Consider the following 19,905-nt stretch of genomic DNA (forward strand, 5'->3'; position numbering starts at 1 on the left):
ACATAAATTTCCTCCCAACATGTTTTTAAGTTCAGTAAATTAATGTTTAAACTACAGCATTGACCATAATAGTTGTGATTATGATTGTTGCTTTAATCGAGTGCTTGCTCTGTTGATTGAACTTTGTGCGCTTGATTTGCTCCCCTGTATCAAACATCAAGCCTTCAGCTTTCATTTGGGGAAGAGGGTGAAGCCAAATCTGGGTTGGGAGAGAAAAATAAACCAAAATGCAAAATGAAATAAGAGGAATGATGAGGAACGTGCTGCAAGCATGCCCCTCTTTAGAGCTAAAAGGAACATGGGAGGACAGCCTAGTAGGGGAGATAGGTTGGCCTTTGACGTTAACTTTGATTGTTTTCGTCCTTTCCTTTTAGTTATTGGTCCTTGCAGTTCTTGGGCATATGAGGATCAGTGAGGATTCAGCACGTTGCAGCTCATATCTTTGTTACAATGCTCAGCACTGAGCAACGCAGGTCTCAGATGTACCATCATTTAGCTGTGGCTGCTCGTCCTACTCAGACTGTTGGCTTTGCAGTAACGCCTCCAGATAAACCACGCATGCACTGGTGGGACGAGCGTCTCTTAGGGGTCATTATATGCTCCTGTTAGCAATGTCATTTTAGTCCAACAAATTAGAATGTGCACAGTCTCCCAGACAAGCCATTTACACAGTCCAGTTGAGCCCTAACACGGTGAATCATCTGGAGGCTCCAGTCGGAGCTGGCTGCTCAGCTCTGGTTGTCAGCTTACGTGGCGTCTCTGAAAATAAACACACACTTTTCCAATTTTTCTTCCCCCAATCCTCTTGTTTTGCTCCAAGTTGTCACAGTAGTCACCAGAGAAACATATTTGGCTGTTGCAAAGCCTGTGTCTTTTTCCAGCTGTCGGAAGAAATGGTAATTGATTTGCAATACCGAATTATGACCGGCCTCTGGAGGCTTTTGTTTTCTCTTTTTCTTGATAACTTAAACTAAGATAAGTAAGTAAATACATTTTATTTCTCCCAATAGTTTGTAAATTCTTCATTATAGCAGTAAAAACATTAAACGCAGCCTATAACAGTGTAGCTTAATAAAATAAAACATGACCAAAATGAGCTCAGTAAGGAAAAATGTACACAAAGGAAAGGGGCTCAGTTAAATGGAAGAAAAATGAATGAGCTCAAAAAGTACATTTTTAAAAACACAAGAATTCCCTGTAAAAACCTGAATGTAAAATGGGAAGAAAAAATTAATAAGAAAAAACAGATTAACTTATTAAACTTGTAATAAATTATTATAAAGAAACAAAGAACTTTATTTATACCAAAAGTTGGGAAGTTACCGTGTTTCAGCAGCCAATAAATCCAAGCACTCATTTGTATTATTAAAAAATTACACTAAATAAGGAGCTCAGATAAAAAAATAAAAAAATAAAAAATGAAGAGCTCGATAAATCAGACTCCATATTATTTTGCGGACGTCTCACATTCCCCATGATGATTGCGGGAAGACCTCCAAATCTACTGTTTTCTATGTAGCTTCTCCGGTCTTACAGGCCTTGCTCCAGGCAGTAAAACTGTCAGTGCAATCAGCTGGTGAAGATTCTCTGTTGGCAAGAGAGTAATATGAAGAAAAACTACTAGAAGGCTTGTAAAAATTGATTTTACAAGACCCGTGAATCAAAAAAAAGTAGCCAAATCAACTTCACATGAATCACACTGAGTAAGAATCAAGGCTATCAGTTAATAAAACCATTAAAATAAATACAAAACAGTAACAATGGAAACTGCATCTCAGTATGGTACCAGGAAAAAATGCAATGTAAAAATTTGAATGTAATACAATAAAAGAGAGTAAAAGAAACTCAATAAATTCAGTAAAGCATGATAAACATGTTACATATAGAATATTTTAACCATGTCTACAGTATGTGATAACAGAGTTTGTGTGTTTCTGCAGGCATGGTACCCATGCAGCAACAGCAGCAGCAGCAACAGCAGGGCTTCCCCATGGTTCCTGTCATGCAGCCTAACATGCAGGGCATGATGGGAATGAACTTTGGAGGCCAGATGCCCCCAGGTGCCATCCCTATGCAGGTCAGCGCTATTTCTTATATGTTGTGCTTGGTTCTGTGTTTGCATGTGTTTTTTGGGGGGCGGGGGTCAAATTAATATTTCCCTGAGGATTTATTTATGCATTTATTTATTCTCTTGTAGTATTTTGAGTGAACTTGCTAATTTGGCTGCATTTGGTGCATACATAGTAGTGAAGCACTGCTGTATTGATTTAACTGATTTCACTCATGTGGAAGGCTGGCTTTACAGCTCCTCTTGAACTCATTTGCTTCCATGTTAATCTGTCCACAAACAGTTTTAAACACCAGCACATTAACAGGAATTGATTGTTGCCTCGTGATGTTTAACAAGACTTTAATCCATTAACATTTTGCTTTCCCTTGGTTAAAGCATTTGATAATCACACGAGCGGAGCAGGAATGCTAAATAGTTTGTTGCATGTTTTTTGGGGGGGGTGGGGGTCTAACAGGGTGGAATGGCGATTGGGATGCAGACCCCTGGGATGCAGTTCTTGGGTCAGCCACAGTTCATGGGTATGAGACCAGCAGGACCCCAGTACACGGCTGACATGCAGAAACAGATGGCTGAAGAGCACCAGTAAGTCATCTTTACACCTCCGTTATAATTCCTCTTTGTGTAGATCAAGTTTAAGTAAGCAGCTAGCTTAAAAAACAGTGCAGTGGAAAATAAACTTCCCTTTAACACATTTGAATTTTCTGTCAACTTCAGTTTCTGGTTACTTCTCATACTTTTTAATAGAGCCTTAGTGTCCAAATTAGGTAATTTTTCCCCCAAATACACTGAAAGATCTGAGTTTACCATCTGAGAGCATTCTGCTACTTTTTAGGACATATAATCCCCCAAACCCTAACCCACTAACCCTGTAAAGCCTCTTGGATTAGCTGGAAAATTCATTACCACAAAGCTGACAACATAAAGTTAGGTGATTTTTAAAGCTCTTGAAAAATGGACTTCTTCAACATCTTCTCACAGCACAGCAGCACTCCAAACATCTTAAAGAATATGGGTGCTGGGTTGGGTTTTAATCATGTGTTGTTGCTTATTTTACTGGAGTAAAGTGTCTAAATGCTTCTTTGAGCACTGCAAAAGAAACCACACTTTTCCCTGCACTTTAGTTTACTTATTTATTTTTTGATTTCTAAATGTTTAGATTTGTGTGACTGTACACTTGAGAGATTGATGTATCTTCAAATGCGATGTCTGCACGTTACATTTAAAGGAACCAAGTGAATCTTTGTTTTATGTCTCACAAGTACTATTTTAGCCCCAAACTGTAGATTGTGCGGTCACTGTTGGTCCTCAGTGGATGAGTCCTAATAACCTAGATGGTCCCGTTGACAAGTTGACATTTGTGGTTTTAAATGAAATGTCACAAAAACTCTTGGTTGGACTGCCATGACATTTGGTTCACACATTCATGTACCCGTCATGATGAATTGTAATCAGTTGATGAACTTTGCATTAAAGGCCATCAGGGCACAGTTTAAATTTGTCCAAACACCTGTAAAGCTGATGACATTCCCAGCTGCCTCAGCTGTACTGTATGTAGTGCTAATTAGTGCATGTGAGTGTGTGAAGGAGAAGAAGAATATGAAGCAAGAGAGTAGTAGAGAGAGGAGGAGGGCAACCGGGGGGGGGGAGCAGCAGTCAAACATGCAAATAATCTTGTCTCACTAAAATAAATACACAATACAGGATATTAACATGTTAATACCAAATAAAAATCAGCATGTTGGCTTCATCTTTATACATTCAAATAAATTCATTTTCAATTCAATTTTATTTATAGTAGTGTCAAAAAGTGGTTGCTCCCTTTCTGATGTCCTTTTTTTTTTTTTTTTTTTTTTTGGATACTTAAATGTTTCAGATCATCAAACAAATTTAAATATAAAGATCATGCACGTAAACACAAAATGCAGTCTCTAAATGAAGGTGTTTATTATTAAAAGGAGAAAAAATCCAGACCTCCATGGCCATGTGTGAAAAAATTATTACCCCCTAAACCTTATAACTGGTTGGGCCAGCGTTAATAGCAACAACTGCAATCAAGCATTTGTGATAACTGGCAGTGAGTCTTTTACATCCCTGTGAAAGAATTTTGGCCCACTCATCTTTGCAGACTTGCTGTAATTCAGCCCCATTGGAGGGTTTTCAAGCATGAACCGCCTTTTTAAGGTCAAGCCACAGCATCGGATAAGAGAGCTTATCACAGTTAATTCATGATTTAACAAGGCGGTGGCAGTCACTTTTTCCGACAGAGCCATGTAGGTTTTGGTTGTTTTTCCCCTTAATAATAAACACCTTCATTTAGAAGCTGCATTTTATGTTTACTTGCGTGATCTTTATCGAATATTTCAATTTGTTTGATAATCTGAAAGATTTAAGACAAAAAGTTGGAATTCAGGAAGGGGGGCAAGGACTTTTTCACACGACTGTATATAGCGCCAAATCACAACAACATTGATCTCATTTTTGTTGTCAGGAAAAAACGTGCAATACGACAGGTTGGCCTTTATTGCTTATCTTAATGGAGCACTGTGTCCAAGTACAGCCTCACAGACCACACGGCTAATGTGTCTTGTGGATTTTGATCCTTTTAAGATTATTTTCCAGAACAAAAACTAACACACTGAATCAGTTTAAGCACCAGGGCTGCTGCTCTTAGCTGACCCCTGATCTGATAGCTTTCTGGTCCTCTTCTCCATTAAAATAAATAAATCATTATTATTTTTTTATAGATCCTCCTTCTCTTTTTTTAGTAAGTTTTATTTTCATAATTTTCTGTCAGTTAAATCTGCCCATTGTATCTCAATACTAAAATATAAATACGACACAGTTTTCACAATTTTGCCTCTGTACACCATCGCAATAACTCAAGAGACGATTAAAGTGTATAAAGTGAAGAGTTTCGGCTTTACTTCAAGGCTGTTGCTTAGGAATTTAAATATTATTTGTGCTATTTTTTTAAGAGCATAACTTTGTAATTATAGGTTTGGATTTGCGTTTCCCTTCTTTCTCCTCTCAGGCAAAAATGCAGAGAAATACTTAATCCACAAGTTTATATGTAAAATGGTTAAAGTGATAAAATGTAAGTCTAGCTATAATAAGATAAGTAAACCGCAGAATGAACCGAATGAACTGAGAAATGTTGAAATGTTTTTACAAACTTCCATCAGACAACACGAACCTTCAGCTGCCGTTTTAACAAGCTTCCTTTGCGCTCATCCTTCTTAAGAGTCATATGTATTATGCTGTACTCTTCTTGCCCTTTAGAAAACGTCTGGAGCAGCAGCAGAAAATGCTGGAGGAAGACAGGAAAAGAAGACAATTTGAGGAGCAGAAACAGAAGCTGAGGCTGCTCAGCAGTGTCAAACCCAAGGTGAGCCTCTCTCCACATCTCGTTCTCCTTGTTTTTTCTGGCATGTCCACTGCTCGTTTTACTGACCCTCTGGACTCTCGATACCCAATTGTGCTGCGCTCAGACGGGGGAGAAGAGCCGCGATGACGCCTTGGAGGCAATCAAAGGCAACCTGGACGGTTTCAGCAGAGATGCAAAGATGCACCCCACTCCATCATCTCAGACCCAGAAGCCAGGTACCTTAGCACTTGGAGTTAAAAGTGTTTTCTGCTAAAGCTTCTTACTTTAAAAAAAACCTTATAATAACTGAGTGATTGCTGGTCAACCAGACCACTGTATAATATTCTTTACTTAACTCACCCCTGTGTATTTGAGGAAATTTTGGAGATGCATTTAACAAATACACCGCATCTTGTGCAGTGCTTCCCGACCTTTCTGAACTATGAAACCTAGCAGTATTAACTTGCTGCTCCATGTTGCCAGTTTGAGATCTGGTTCAAGGACACTTTTGAGTATAAGTTTCATTTCTGTAATACTATAACCTGCATCAATCATCTCAAGGCTCCTTATAGATTTATCAGTTTCTCCTGGGTGCAGACTTCTGCTTCAGCTGTTGGAATCTGTACAAATGTTGCGGTTTTGAAAGTGAATTTTCAGAAATCCATCTAAACGACATGTAGTAAATCTGAATATAAGTTAAGTGTTCTTCAGTTTGCACATCTACAATTTCTGCTCTTGCACAAAAAGTCATTATCTCACTCTTGCACTGTGCAGCTCCGAAATCATCTTCCATTGTAGTGTGTTTGTCATGTGCTGTGCCATCATCATTATTTCTTCATTTTTGCAGACTCATCGCCATCACACCCGTCTGTCACTGCTCCCTCCCTTCCCCCAGCTATGTCTGAGGATAATGATGACTTTAGTGACTTTCAGGGCCCCGTCGATACCCCCACGTCGTTCCCTTTGCCCCCCTCCTCATCCTCTTCCTCCTCCACCACCACTCCCTCCAGCTTCGGGTTCTCCTCTCAGGCCCAGCCTTCATCCTCTGCCCCCAACATAGGTTTCTCTGAGGACGATGACGAGTTTAGTGACTTTGTTCAGGGACCTGTAAACACTTTCCCTTCTGCCAACTTCCACCTCTCCTCTCAGTCGCAAGTCCAATCGACTTTTCCACCCTCACAATCCCTCCCCTCTTCTGTGTCCATTCACACTGACACCCAACACTCTGCTGTCAGCACCAGCACCCAGTCTGCATTTCAAGGTAACTCTTCTCTTGCTTTGTTCACACCTCCCCCTCCCATCCCTCTAATTTGCCCTTTTTTCCACCTAGTTTGGAGGAAATTTTTACATTAGTGATTCTTTTATCACTGATGCCGAATGCTTTTACTGGTAACCCTGGATGATGGGTTCGTTTTGACCTGCATTAATGTGTGAGAGCATGCATTTAGCTAGACCAGCAGATGACCTCAGTACTCAACACTAAAGGGTAAACAAGGATGCATAATAAATAAGGAATACTGTTGAAAATGACTGTTTCTCAGTAGGTTTTTCCCCATGCAGTAGTTGCGTTTCCTTTTGATAGTGAATTTATGATTTGTGCACTGACTGTCATGTCATTTGTCATTTGCCCTGTAATCTCTGGGATGAGCAGCTGCTCTGTGACAGCTTTCAGTCTCAGACTGTGAATGACAGGGTGCAGAGATCACCTTCTGTCCAGAGCAATTCAGCAACCCTCTGTCCAGTGTCATCCTTGATTCTCTGAGACATCTCTGACCTAATTGTTTAGCATCTGGAATAAGCAGATTAGATGGCTGATGGATAGATTGCCTCTGATATTAAGAGACCTGAGGAATTTATCTTGCAGTGTCTTTGTTGAAATTCAGTCAGGTAACATTTCTGTTTAGGGGGCTGTTTACAAATGATCTCATTTGCTTTTTTTTAATCTTATTTCCAACAAATAACACTAAATAATATCTGATACTTCGCTTCTTACGCAATTTCTAAAGGACGGTTTGGTTAAAAAGAAGAATATATTGGTACCCCTTGAGAAAGGCTGTACTTTGGGTAATAATGGTTAAAGTGCCTGCTGTTATCAGCTCAAGAAAAAGATCTGTCACTGAATTTGTTAGTGTGCTTTTGTATGTGGGATTTTGTGTGGTTTTTGGGCAAATCTCCTTAAAGCTTCTTAAAGAAGCCCTGTGGAGTTCTCTAGAGGAACAAAAGTTACATTTCTGTTCAGTCTTAGTCACCAGAAACTGTCCTTAATTCTTAGAAGACATGATGATTGAATTCCTGCTTTCTAAAACATTTGCAAAGACTAATTGAATTTAAATGTTAAAATCAGTATTCAAAATTGTGCAGGCATGTTTTCCCCTGCCTTTGTTGGTGTATTGCTGCACATTTTGGCATGTTACTGCAGCTCGTTATAAGTGCAGTAGGGAATCATGTGTGCATGCATGCATTCATCATACCCATTCTGAGTGTGCATGTGAGAACACATTGACAAACAAAGTTGGACCAGATATTAGTTAGTTGATGTTGGATTGCACTGGGTTGCAAATAGTTAAGTTCAGTTAATGCCAGTTAAGTAGTTATGTGTCCTGCCACCTGCATGATCTACCCAACGGCTCCCATACCTAAAGCACAGTAGTGGTTTAGTAGTGCGAATGCTTTTGAGGTGGACTATTTCCTGCCGTATGCTACATGCAGAAAAGGAAAACTGTGGAAAGTATTCCAAAATTGTCAGCTGTTTATGTTTGAAAACAGCTACAGGAAAGAAGCACAATAATGCTACAAGACACCTGAACCATGATTAGCAACCTTTTATAACTGCTACTGACTGCTTCAGTCTTATCTTGCATATCAGATCTCAAACACAAATCTTTAAGTTATAACATAAATCTACTAAAGCATCCCTAATTTCATTTGCAAATTGAGCCTATAAATAGATGCGTTAAGTGTGCATTGTTGCTAGTATGTGTTAAAGAAGCTTGTTCCTCATCCACCCCTCTAGGCCCATCCCTGGAAGAGAAGCTGTTCTCCTCCTGTGATCTCACAGCTGATAAGACTGCACAGGTTAGCTTTAAGTCCAAGCAGAGTTTGGCTGAAATGACTCCTAGAGCTAAAGTTTCAGCCCAGTTTCAGCCCAGTACTAAAGCGAGGAATTGGGCCGCGGCCGCCGAGGACTTGAGCTCTGTCTTCGTCACAGAAAAGCCACCAGAGGCCCCGGTACCAGCGCCCAAACTCCCCCCATCAGCTGCTGACGCATCTCCTCAAACCAGTAGTGACAGTGGTGAGAGAAGTACCCGTTCACTGGACTTCATAGCTGCTGCTTCTCTCTTGCTTTTCAGCATTAACAAACAATCAGGGTGGTAGTTCTCTTTCTGTCCTTGAGAAATATTTTCATTCTTTCTAACCCTGACAAAATAATTGTATGCCTCTTCTGGCAGTTTAATCTCCTCTATCTCTTTGGGTTATAATTGATTTATGCTAGATCCTGGACTGGGCATCCTACTGTTGTAGCCTGCGTGCTGTTAAATGAAATCAAGTTGATGTTTTCTTCGCTGCTGAGGTGACGATGTCTTTGAGGTGCCCTTCCTTGTGTCTCTCCATCGTCTCCTAAATCTCTGCTCCTATTTCTGCCTGCTTTATACCTCTGTCTTGTTAGCGGGGCTCTCTTATGTCACTGCTCCCTGCACAGACTGTGGAAATGGACTGTGTCTGTCAAGGTCCTTGGGTGATACCTGCTGACTAAATAAGCCGCCGTCTGTTCACTCACTGTGTAACACCCTCTCAGAGAACGACCTCTGGCGCATGCTGACTGCTTTGGTTTAACAGGGATGCGCATGGATTGGCAGGTGCCACTGGGGCCCAACATAATCCAAGGCTGATTGTGCATGCTACTCTGCTACTCCTTTGTGCTGTTATTTGTTTGTCTGTGTCCGTGTCCTCCGCGTCATCAGGGGAAATATTGCGGCTCATCACGGGGACCAGGGGAGATTTGTAATAAGATTCATTTAACTGCTCAAGACTGATGGAAGTATTATGTGCAAAGTGGGTGTCTGAGTAAACACCTGCCTTGCAGACAGAGTGTCAGGGACTCGAAATGAGCCATAGCAGTTTACTGAAATGTCTGGTTGTCTGTTTTCTAGAAAAGAATAATTTAGGTCAATGTCAGCAGTTAAATTATATTTTTAGTTAGTTTTTCTTACAAGGCAATTGCCTCTCTCCTCTCTCCTTGAAGCTGGAAATGACTCACAGACTGATTTATAGATGTCTGATGGCAGGGCGTTTGTGATTCAGTGCAGGGGAGCGTTACATCTGCACCGAGCCTTCCAGACATCAGGTGTATAATTTTGTCGAGTTCGATATGAGCAGGGCTCAGCTGCCAAGAGACTTGGCAGATCGTAAGCCTGGACAAGACTTTTGCTTCAACAGCTAATTGTGTGTCTGTGTGTGTGTATATGTGTGCTTGTGCTTCTGACAGCAGGTGTTGGTGTGTATCCACAACAAGAGCACATTCAGACCATGCTGCCCGCCTGGGTTTACAACGACAGCCTCGTCCCAGGTAAACGTTTACTCTCAAAAACATCCAGTTTAATGTTCAGACGACGATATTCAACATCGCTGTGTGTTTTGCGGAAAGAAATGGCACGACTTGCAAAAATGTTTTGTTTTTCTTTTCCCAGAAATGTTCAAGAAGGTTCTTGAAATCACCATGACTCCGGCAGGGATAGACACAGCCAAACTCTACCCGATATTAATGTCATCAGGTCTTCCCAGGGAAGCACTCGGGCAAATCTGGGCATCAGCCAACCGCACAACACCTGGCATGCTGACCAAGGAGGAACTTTACACTGTACTTGCACTAATTGGGGTGGCGCAGGTAATCACTGAAGTCAAAACAAATTATCCACTTAGAACAACTCCACTAATCATCTCCCACAGCTTCCGCAGAGCCTCACCATAAACTCCTCACTGAAATTAGCTGGGCTTAGTTCAAAACGGAGAGAAAAGAAGCGGTGCTGTGACTCAGCCCGCGGCCTGTGAAGCGTTATAAGTCCAATATATGGATGAGTCCCCATCAACCAAGTTTGGCAGGAGGCTTCTTATCACGCTCAGCCCGGGCCTGTCACCACCACCCCTGGGAGGATGCAAATCTTCAGGCAGCTCACGAAACACTGCATGCCTCCGCTTCCATGCGAGGAATAATAAGACACCTTTGGTGATGTAAATCTTCAAGAAGCTTAAAACACAAGCAAAACAAGGTGCATTCTCTTGTGAGGTGGAAGAAAGTTTGAGTCTGCTGGTGACATCTGTTCAAAAGGATTGTGTTGAATAATTTATATATAAACGTTAGTCCTTGGCCGAGTTCAGCGAATACAGAAGGGCTTTAAATTATATAGGTTCACAATGATCCGTGTGCCCTGATACCTTTCGTGATTTAATGCATTAACCCCCCCCCCCAAAAGAAAGAAAAAAATGGACACTTTGGACCAAATGACACTTTGAAACATCTTACAGGCTTTGTTTTGTATTTGTCATTGTCGACAGTCCTCATGAAAAGACTCAAACTGACTCTGTTACTCTCACTCACTTCTTCACCTTATCTGTGGCTTTCAACCTGAGGCTTTTTTGCAGTCACAGATACATAACTCCATTTTTTAGAAAATTAAGGTAGATTCCAAAAAAGCTGGGCATCACTGCTTTGACAAACATTGCACACAAAGCGTTTGTTGAGGACTGCTTTGATTATATTTGCAGCTGCAGGACAAAGATTTCATCATGTTTTAATATGCTTTTGCACAACAGCTGAGCTCAGGGGGACCTGCTTCGCTTGAATATTGTTTGTCGTGTCCTTACTTTCAGAGTGGCCTCCCGGCAATGAACGTGGAAATCCTCGGCCAATTTCCTTCTCCTCCCGTGCCGAACCTGCCGGCTCTGGCTATGGCCATGGCCCCTGTCATGCCTCAGCACCAGCAGCCCATGATGACCCAGCCCCCGGTCTCCATGGCCATGCCCACAGCAGCCCCGCCACCAGTCATGCCTATGACACCGGCAGCACCGGCTCAGCAACCCACAAACACAAATTTCATTGCCAGTTTCCCTCCAGCACAGGTATCACAGGTATGCTCAGTTTCTTATTTTCCTGCTGTCGATCACCTCACTCACTTCACTCTCCAACATGATGTTTGCGTAGGGAACCAAAGCCGATGACGATGACTTCCAGGACTTCCAGGAAGCTCCAAAGGCAGGAGGAGACCAAGCTTTCTCTGACTTTCAGGGGGAATCGGGAGGAAGCTTCCCTACTACCATTGCACCACAGCACCAAAACAGGTACAGGCTTGTTGATGAAGACAGTGAGTCTGGCTTTTTTTCCAGGCTTGTATAATTAGGAGCATTTTAAGAGCTTATATGACCCTAATTATAAGCTACAATAAATAAGATTGAGTATTTCTTATTCTAGCTCTCTCTCCTTTTGCTCTCTGTGCTGTAAATATTTGCAGAGATGAGCATCAAATATTCAGCCCTAGATGATTATTTATAGCTGACTCATCCTGCATAATATTTGTACTTCTCATTGTCTGTCTTACAGTCAGAGGCACTGTTTCAATATCTTGTAATAACCTCCTCAGAATAGGAATGAGTTTGGGTCATCTACTAATGAATTCATTTCAGTGGACAGTAGATAAGCTCGTTTCTTTATATTACTTCTTTCCGAGCCCTTCTGGAGCAACCGTGCCTTCAGTGAGAGGAAGCTGAAAGGCAATTATCCACTGAAAGACAAAGAGAAAGCAGAATTAAAGTATCTGAAATCTAAGTGGCATAGGCGTTTTATGATTCTCTCCTATTTCGCAGCTGAAAAAATGCAGTCCTGACTGTTTCATCAATGTAACAAGAATTCCCCGCAGACTGAGATTGCTTTCTAATTAAATGAGAGGCTGAACAGCTCATATTGGGCTGCCAGCCTGAACTGGCAGCCATAACTTTCTGTCGGATGTCTTACAGAAAAAGCGCTTTGAGGAAACTAATATTCACTGAGTTTAACAATTTCCCTAAGCCCCTGATTTGTCTGTTTTAGCATATGATCAGGCATACTGGTCATCATATTTCTTGCTTTTGGCCTGTATTAAAGCATCCTTCACTTTCAGGAATAGTTTGGCATTTTGGGATTATGCTGGTTAGTTTTCTGTTGTGTTGAGAAGACTGAAGCCACTTTCTTGGACTGGCTCTTTCATCAGTTGACTGAAGTCTGTCAGCAGCAGCTCTTAAGCTCGCAAATAAACCAGTCTGTGCAAAAAAAAAAAAACTGAGGTGTAAAAACTGAGGTGTAAAAATATGTTTTGGGTTTCAGTGGTTGATCATGCATCTCAGGTTGGACTGTTAACGTCCTGGAGTCTTCAGTGGGTGCAAGACAGCACAAACCCTCTAAATGAAATTAAATATAAAGTGGTAATTAACGAGAATCAAAGGGGCTGGAAGGTGTTCACTTTTCACGCTAAACAAAACTAGCTCGCTACTGAATAGCCTGAATATTAAGAGACAGTAAAAGAAGTATTATCAAAATCTTTTTTTACACCTAAATCAATATAGGATTTTGAAGACCAGTACCAATATTTGGCAATTTTTAAAAACTGGTATATCACTATATTTTTTAATATAACAGAGCTATTTAAAAGTAATGTTGCTCTAGTGTTACAACAGGCCACGGATTACTTATTTACACTCTGCTTGGATCAGCTGCTTGTTCTTTGTGGCATTCCAAACATGTGCTGCTAACACGCAGTCCAGTACATTTTGTCCGAATTAGTAAAACAAGATATAAATACTTTTGTTGGTGAGCTGGATGTGAGACAGTGGGCGTGTATTTTTATTCCTAAGCAGAGCTACCTTCTGCCTGTTCAGTGGCCTTAATGGATGAAAGGACACCAAGAGCTTGTAACAAAAGAAAAAAAAAGAAGCTGTTTCTCTCCAAATTGTGAACCCAGGACAAACGTTCAGCTCAGGCAGCTTATAGGGATTAAACTTTACCTTTGAACTTCACCCATCATGATGTCTGACGATTCGCTTTTGTGTCCCTGCAGCACGCCTGCCTTGCTGACTCCAGTGTCTGGTTCCTCCTCCGCCTCCGTCACATCTTCTGATAAGTACGCCGTGTTCAAGCAGCTGTCTGTGGATCAGCCTGCAGAGCCTACACCCCCTGCCTCAGGTATGTTGGATACCTCATGTAATAGTGTTAGTCCTCTTGGGGGTACATACTGGGACCAAAACATAAAGTCAGTCAGAGAAGGAAACAATATTATCATCACAGCAGCATGGGGAACGGCACGTTCCGTTCCTTCCTGTGTAGATAACTGGCAAGGATTCATTAAAAGCAGAAAGTGATAACATGACATTTCCAGGTATTTCATCATGTCGAGCCCTTTTATTACATCTAAAATACGAAATTGATCCCTGAAGGTTAAAGCAGCTTACATAAGGACACGTTCAGTTCACAAACTAAGTTTTGGCCCTTGAACGATACAGGGAGAGTAAATTTCTTTCATATTGCTCTTTATAGTTACCAATTCTTCTTTATTTGCTCTGATCCAGATATTGGAGACAAATACAGTGTATTCAGACAACTCGAACAACCTGCGGAGAAGAAATCAGTCGGTAAGAGACCCACACATCTCGATCTCTCTGTGAAAAAAACACAACACACGTTCACCTAATGTACATATTAGCACATCCTTGCTTTTTGACCTCTTTAGGCAGTGACGTAGAGAACTAAGAGATGAACTTTATGAACATCACATCATCCCCAGGAAACAAATGGTTTCTTTTTATGTTCTCTAATTAAACTGTGTATTATAACTTGGACAAAGCTGTCAGGTCACCACACTACCACAGAGCCATGTTTACACTGTGTCTTGTATTGCAAGCCTGCAGCGTTGATACCCACTGTGTTTCCCATCCCTGTTTCATTAGAACAGTTTCCGATGGGGACACCTCTTACAACTCCAGTAAGTCATGCTTTGCAGTGACCTTTCTTTGGCATTGTCAGGCTCCATCTCCTTAATGAGCCCATTAGTTATCGCTCTTCCACCGTACACCAGCGGTGTGAACAGATTCTCTATTTCAGCATGCATACGTTACTCCACAGGATTAACAACTGCTGAAAACTTGAGAATTCATTCTGACTTTTTTCTGTGTGGTTTTTGTAAAAAAAGAGGCAAAAGTTTTCCCACTGCTATAAATACCCATCACAGTTATCTGCAGAAAATGATAATAGTTTGTTCTAGCTTTTTTACTTTTAGCTAACAACTTCATCAGGATTCTGTAGATGTAATATTGTTTCCTGATAACAAGTCATATCTGTCTTTTTCCAAGCTGTTTTGTCATAAATAGCATTTTCTGTCAGGTTCAGACTCTCTCATCAGAAAACTTCAGACATTTGCATAAAAGTCTGTGATAAACACAGCCACTAAACTCAGGTATAAACTATCATTGCCTAAAGATATTTGATGCTATAAAATATAAACCTAAAATACAGAAATTACACTGGAAACCATTTGGCCTCGTCTGCTTCCCTGGAAGATATTGGATATTGTAGACAAAAATGACGTGTTGGATGGTAATTTTTGCAGAATGATTATAATCAACAGTTCCTTGCGTGGTAGTGTCGATGTACATGCACCGTTTCTCATTAGTTTGGGGTCATTTGAAAGAAAAGCACATTTGTTTTTAGTAAAGTAAAGTTGATTGAGGATTCATTTTGTAGAAATTCCATTAAAAGTTATATGATGTAGGAAGTATTTCTTTAAATAAAAAACCCAGCCCTAAACTTTTGAGTGATAGTGTATGGAGAGCTTTTTGTGCAGTGATGTATGATCTTCTTTGCACACTGCAGCCCAAAGTTCACCAGTGGAGCAAAGGAGTAACTAATGCACCATTCCTCTCTCTTTTAGGATTGTAAAATAACTGAATGGTAGCTGTTGCAGCTGAGACCTTTTGGCCCCTTTATATCTCTCTGTTGTTTTTTTTTACTAATCTTAAATTCTTCTCTTTGGTTTACAGGAGAAGGATTTGCAGATTTCAAGTCTGTCGGCACAGTCGATGATGGCTTCACAGACTTTAAAACAGCCGACAGCGTCTCTCCACTAGACCCTCCAGATCAAGCCAAGCTCTTTCAACCTTCCTTCCCCTCTGCTTTTCCAAACTCTCAGTCACTACAGCAGCTTCCCCAGCAACAGCCAGCAGTGTCTCTTTCTCAGCCCAAAAATCCTCTCAACATGGCTGACCTGGACCTTTTCTCTTCTATAGCGCCCTCTGTTCCTGCCCCCACTGAGACAAAACCCAGCACATTCCCCTCTGTGTCTGTGCCCCCCTCTCTCGTCCTCCTGCCAGGTGGAGCAAAACCTCCGGGAGGAGGGGCAGATGAGTTTGGGGATTTTGCCCTCTTTGGCTCCTCTTCTGACTCCACTCAAGCTTCAGCCGCAGGAGGAGCTGCCTCAGCACCTCAGGATGACTTTGCAGACTTCATGGCATTTGGCAGCTCTGGTGGAGAGCCTAAAGGCGAGAGCAGCGCGGGTGTTCAAGGGGAAACCTCCACACAGCAGCGGTCTCAGCAGAGCTCTGACAAATACGACATATTCAAACAACTTTCTCTGGAAGGAGGCCTCGTCTACGATGACACCAAGGAGAGCGGCGCCGGCTCCTTCTCGTCACTCAAGAGCGACAACGACGACTTTGCCGAATTTCAGTCCTCGAAGTTCTGCACAGCACTCGGTGCTTCTGAAAAGACTCTGGGTGACAAGGTGGCCGCGTTCAAACAGGCCAAGGAAGACTCTGCATCTGTAAAGTCCCTCGACCTCCCGTCCATCGGCGGGAGCAGCGTGGGAAAGGACGACTCTGAGGACGCGCTGTCAGTGCAGCTGGACATGAAGCTGTCGGACATGGGAGGAGACCTGAAGCACGTGATGTCAGACAGCTCTCTGGATTTGCCGGGTCTCTCTTCCCACCAGCCCCCTGCTACAGGTGAGGAACTTGTGCGTTTGCTCTGGTGAGGCTCCGTGCAGTGACACACAATATCGCTTTCAAGGCCAGCCAGCCTCTCCTTCTCAGTGACCCCTCCCCCAGACAAGGGGTCAAAGGGCAAATAATGAGGTCCTTGTTGAATTGAACATGCTCAATTGCTGAACACAAACATGAGTAACATATCAAATTAGATGCATCACAGCTTTCATTCTACATTTCATCGTTCATCTCATCATACTCTTTATTTATTACTTATTTATTTAAGTATTTATTTATTTAAATCTTTAGTTTCTGCCTCATTAGTTTTTTTTTATCTCCACATTCCTCTTCCCGTATATTGTTATTGTAATGACAGGAAGGTCCTGGCCCATATCTCTATTTATTTACAAATGATGAGTGCCTGGTTTTGATGTGCTGGCAGTCATAGTTCACAGACGAGGTCCCCCAGCTGCTGCCTGCGCGACTTGGATAAGCCTCCTGTTTGATGTGTCCACACCGCGGCAGGCGGATGTCGCACTTCCTTTCAGTGTACCTAGTGTGTGTGTGTGTGTGTGTGTGTGTGTGTGTGTGTGTGTGTTGTTTTGGGCAATGCTAAGAGACGGAGCAGTTGAATACAGATGAGTACAGGAGGGCGTTTATCCTCTTGTTTATTCAAATCACAGGTTTTCGAACAATAGGCTGCAGCTTACCAAAGGCGTTATCCGTAAGCCATCATTTACCTTTTTAACTGATGTGTGCAAAAAGCACAGCAGATGACTTAATTTTGATTCGCTTGAAATAAAATGTTACCATTAATACGACGTTTTGCATGCAAAAACTGGAGACTATTTTCATATAGAGCAACAGTGATTTGTCACTATTAAAAATATTATAGGTGGATGTGAGGGCTTGAATGTGAGTGCATGCATTTGTCTCTTTATGCCTGTCAGTTATTGTATTACCCTGCAGTATTTTCACATTAACCACGGAGTATGTTTTGGATCAAATGGACGTCTAATTGTAAGATGTCTAAATAATAGCGTGTCTGCTTTTTCCTCCCCTACCTCACATCCATGAAAGTGGAGTTAAAGTTTACCTAAAGCTCGTCCTTTTATAAAAAGGGAAATCAATCTAGTGTCTGTTAATAATCGGGTAGTGTCCGTGTCCTTTTCCCCCTCTCTTCACTGCTCATCATTTATTCACCAGGCATCTCGTCTTCCACATCATGCATCGTGTTTCATGCAAAACATTTCAAACCATTCTTGCAGTGTAACATGAGATGGGTTGCATGTGTTCTCAGGTGAAGGCTCTGTAATTCAAACGTTTGCCAGCTTTAAGGGAGCTTTCATTTTTATTTGAAAGCTCAGACAAAGCTTGAGAAGTTTGTACAAGTTGACCAAATCTCCACCTGACAACAGTCGTGCAATCGGCTTCCAATATTTCGTCACTTATCAGTTAATTATCATCACATGTGTCAACTTATTTCATCCAAGAAACTGATACTTTATCCTTGACTAGAAAAAGATGTAAACATCCCCATTGCCTTATTTCAGTTTCTGTGCAGTGGTCAGATTTTGGTTAAACCCAAACAGGCCCCTCCGCACGGAGAGCAAACAATCCAGTCCATGGAGCTGCAGCGAAACTGCTGATCGGGTAAAGACCTGCCCGCTTTAACATCGATACATTCCTGAGAAGCTTTTACGCTACCGTGACGGCGGTTTCATTTCACCCTTATTTATCAGCTGTTCTCGGAGAGCTCTGGGACTAACCTGTCGTTAACGTGTAGCAGTCCGAGCAGTTTGAGCACCTCACCACGCTTTGCACTGTGTTTTTGGAAATGTATGTAAGCTTAAAGAGACAGTATTTCTTTTCTGAGGTTCCTTTTGAGTCGCAAGAGGAATCAAATTTTCTTTCTCGTAATTTTCTTTTATTTTTTTTCAAAAAATCCGTTATCTGTGATATCGCAGCATGAATTTTTATCACGTGTGGCTCTACGGTCTGGCTCTTTGTGAGCATAATGAAGTTAGTATTACCCTTCCTGCCTTGCTTTTTGCTGCAGTGTGCCTGCCTTTTCAATTTGTGAAATTGACAAGAACGTAATACAAAATAACCATTTTATGCATAACAGTATTGCAAGTTGTTTTTATCAAGGGAGAAATGTGTACATGCAGATTTAATAGTGTATTTTTATTACAGGAATATGACCTCTTATTTTGAGACTATAGGAAGACTTCTCGATCTTGTTGTGATTTGCCAACTATGTAAATTAAATGTAGCCGACAGTATTTAGTAGAATCAGAGTATTTTTAGTTCAACGTGGATTCAAACATCAAAGTTTTTAGTAAATAATGATGTGTTATTAATCAAGGGGAATTAGTGCTCATCATCCTGCTTTGACAAACAATCACTGTAGCAAGAGGGGAAAAAAAGGATACTGTCTCTTTAAATCTGTTCCTGCATCTGTGATTGGATGTAATGGAAGCCCTTACTGGGATGCCAGGTGTAAGGATGGCCCTCTTTGTTTTCTGTAACCCTTTGAGGGCTTGAATGATATCGCTTCACATGTTTACATGCAGATTAATGCAGATATCCTGATCTCTTACCCTTATTTATTAAAGACTAAATATGTACAGATGGCAGCCTCCTTGCTGCTTCTAAAGTTTAGCTTCCTCCCTGTCAGTTTGTCCCCTCAGGTCCTCAAAGGGTTAATGCTTCCTGCCTTGTTCTTTGAATAATCTTTCAACCTGGCCTTTTCAAGTGTTCTGTATTCAAATCTTTTTTTTTTTCTCCAAAAAAACAAAACAAAAAAAAAAAATACACCTGTTGATTTACATCCTTATAGTAAAAGAAAGTTTGTCATCTTCCCAGAATTACTGATCTAGTCTGTGAATGTGCCTTCTCATTCTGCTTCTATATCCTCGGATTATCTTTGTTTTACTTTCTCGCTGTTTGTTTTCTTCCTTTTCTCCTGACTCTGCATGCACTTGTATTCCAGATGACTGAAATTTAATTTTCAAAGTGTTAGTTTGACTAAACCTCTTGTAATGGTAGACCTCTTTCACAGTTCTTTGTGACCTCTCTCTCTCTCTCCCTACTCATGTTGTCGTAATAAATATTACTGTTGGTATTGCTGAAACGCGTACCGTCTTATTTCTCCTTTCCTTTCCTGTGAGGCGTAATGTGGTTGTAATGACACGAGGCTCACACCACTCGATCCTTGTCAATTTCACAAATTGCTTTTTGTGTCTGAGGGTTCTGTCATGCAAAATAGGAAGGCTTCAACAAGGTGGATTTATGTGTTTGCGAGTGTCTGAAGGAGACCTGAATGCTAAAGCGTTGACAAATGTGTGCAAGCTGCGCAGCTGTCAGTCAGTATCAGTCATAAAGAAAGTGATCAAAACACTTGTGAGAAACAGGGCAGACGCAGTGACAGGAAAGATCTTTTATTGATGTTGTTAGAGCGTCTGCCTCG

At 41.4% G+C, this 19,905-nt stretch overlaps 1 protein-coding gene across 14 annotated transcripts in view; it reads left to right on the forward strand.

The window, feature by feature from the left end:
• Nucleotides 1-19,905, forward strand: part of synrg (synergin, gamma) — a 43,569-nt gene that overhangs the window by 6,590 nt on the left and 17,074 nt on the right. For 7 of the 14 annotated variants that reach the window (XM_040008629.1, XM_040008631.1, XM_040008623.1 and 4 more), the window contains 13 exons: nt 1,941-2,077; nt 2,526-2,653; nt 5,351-5,456; nt 5,560-5,671; nt 6,283-6,696; nt 8,449-8,727; nt 9,922-10,002; nt 10,124-10,320; nt 11,304-11,561; nt 11,635-11,771; nt 13,520-13,644; nt 14,028-14,090; nt 15,495-16,454. In XM_040008629.1, coding sequence (XP_039864563.1) covers nt 1,941-2,077; nt 2,526-2,653; nt 5,351-5,456; nt 5,560-5,671; nt 6,283-6,696; nt 8,449-8,727; nt 9,922-10,002; nt 10,124-10,320; nt 11,304-11,561; nt 11,635-11,771; nt 13,520-13,644; nt 14,028-14,090; nt 15,495-16,454 — 2,997 coding nt within the window. The remainder of the gene's footprint in view (nt 1-1,940; nt 2,078-2,525; nt 2,654-5,350; nt 5,457-5,559; nt 5,672-6,282; nt 6,697-8,448; nt 8,728-9,921; nt 10,003-10,123; nt 10,321-11,303; nt 11,562-11,634; nt 11,772-13,519; nt 13,645-14,027; nt 14,091-15,494; nt 16,455-19,905) is intronic. The other 7 variants (XM_040008637.1, XM_040008638.1, XM_040008626.1 and 4 more) reach the window with 6 other exon arrangements.

The sequence above is a fragment of the Simochromis diagramma genome, unplaced genomic scaffold, assembly GCF_900408965.1.
Source record: "Simochromis diagramma unplaced genomic scaffold, fSimDia1.1 OVJJ01000344.1, whole genome shotgun sequence".
In the NCBI taxonomy this organism is placed as follows: Eukaryota; Metazoa; Chordata; class Actinopteri; order Cichliformes; family Cichlidae; genus Simochromis; species Simochromis diagramma.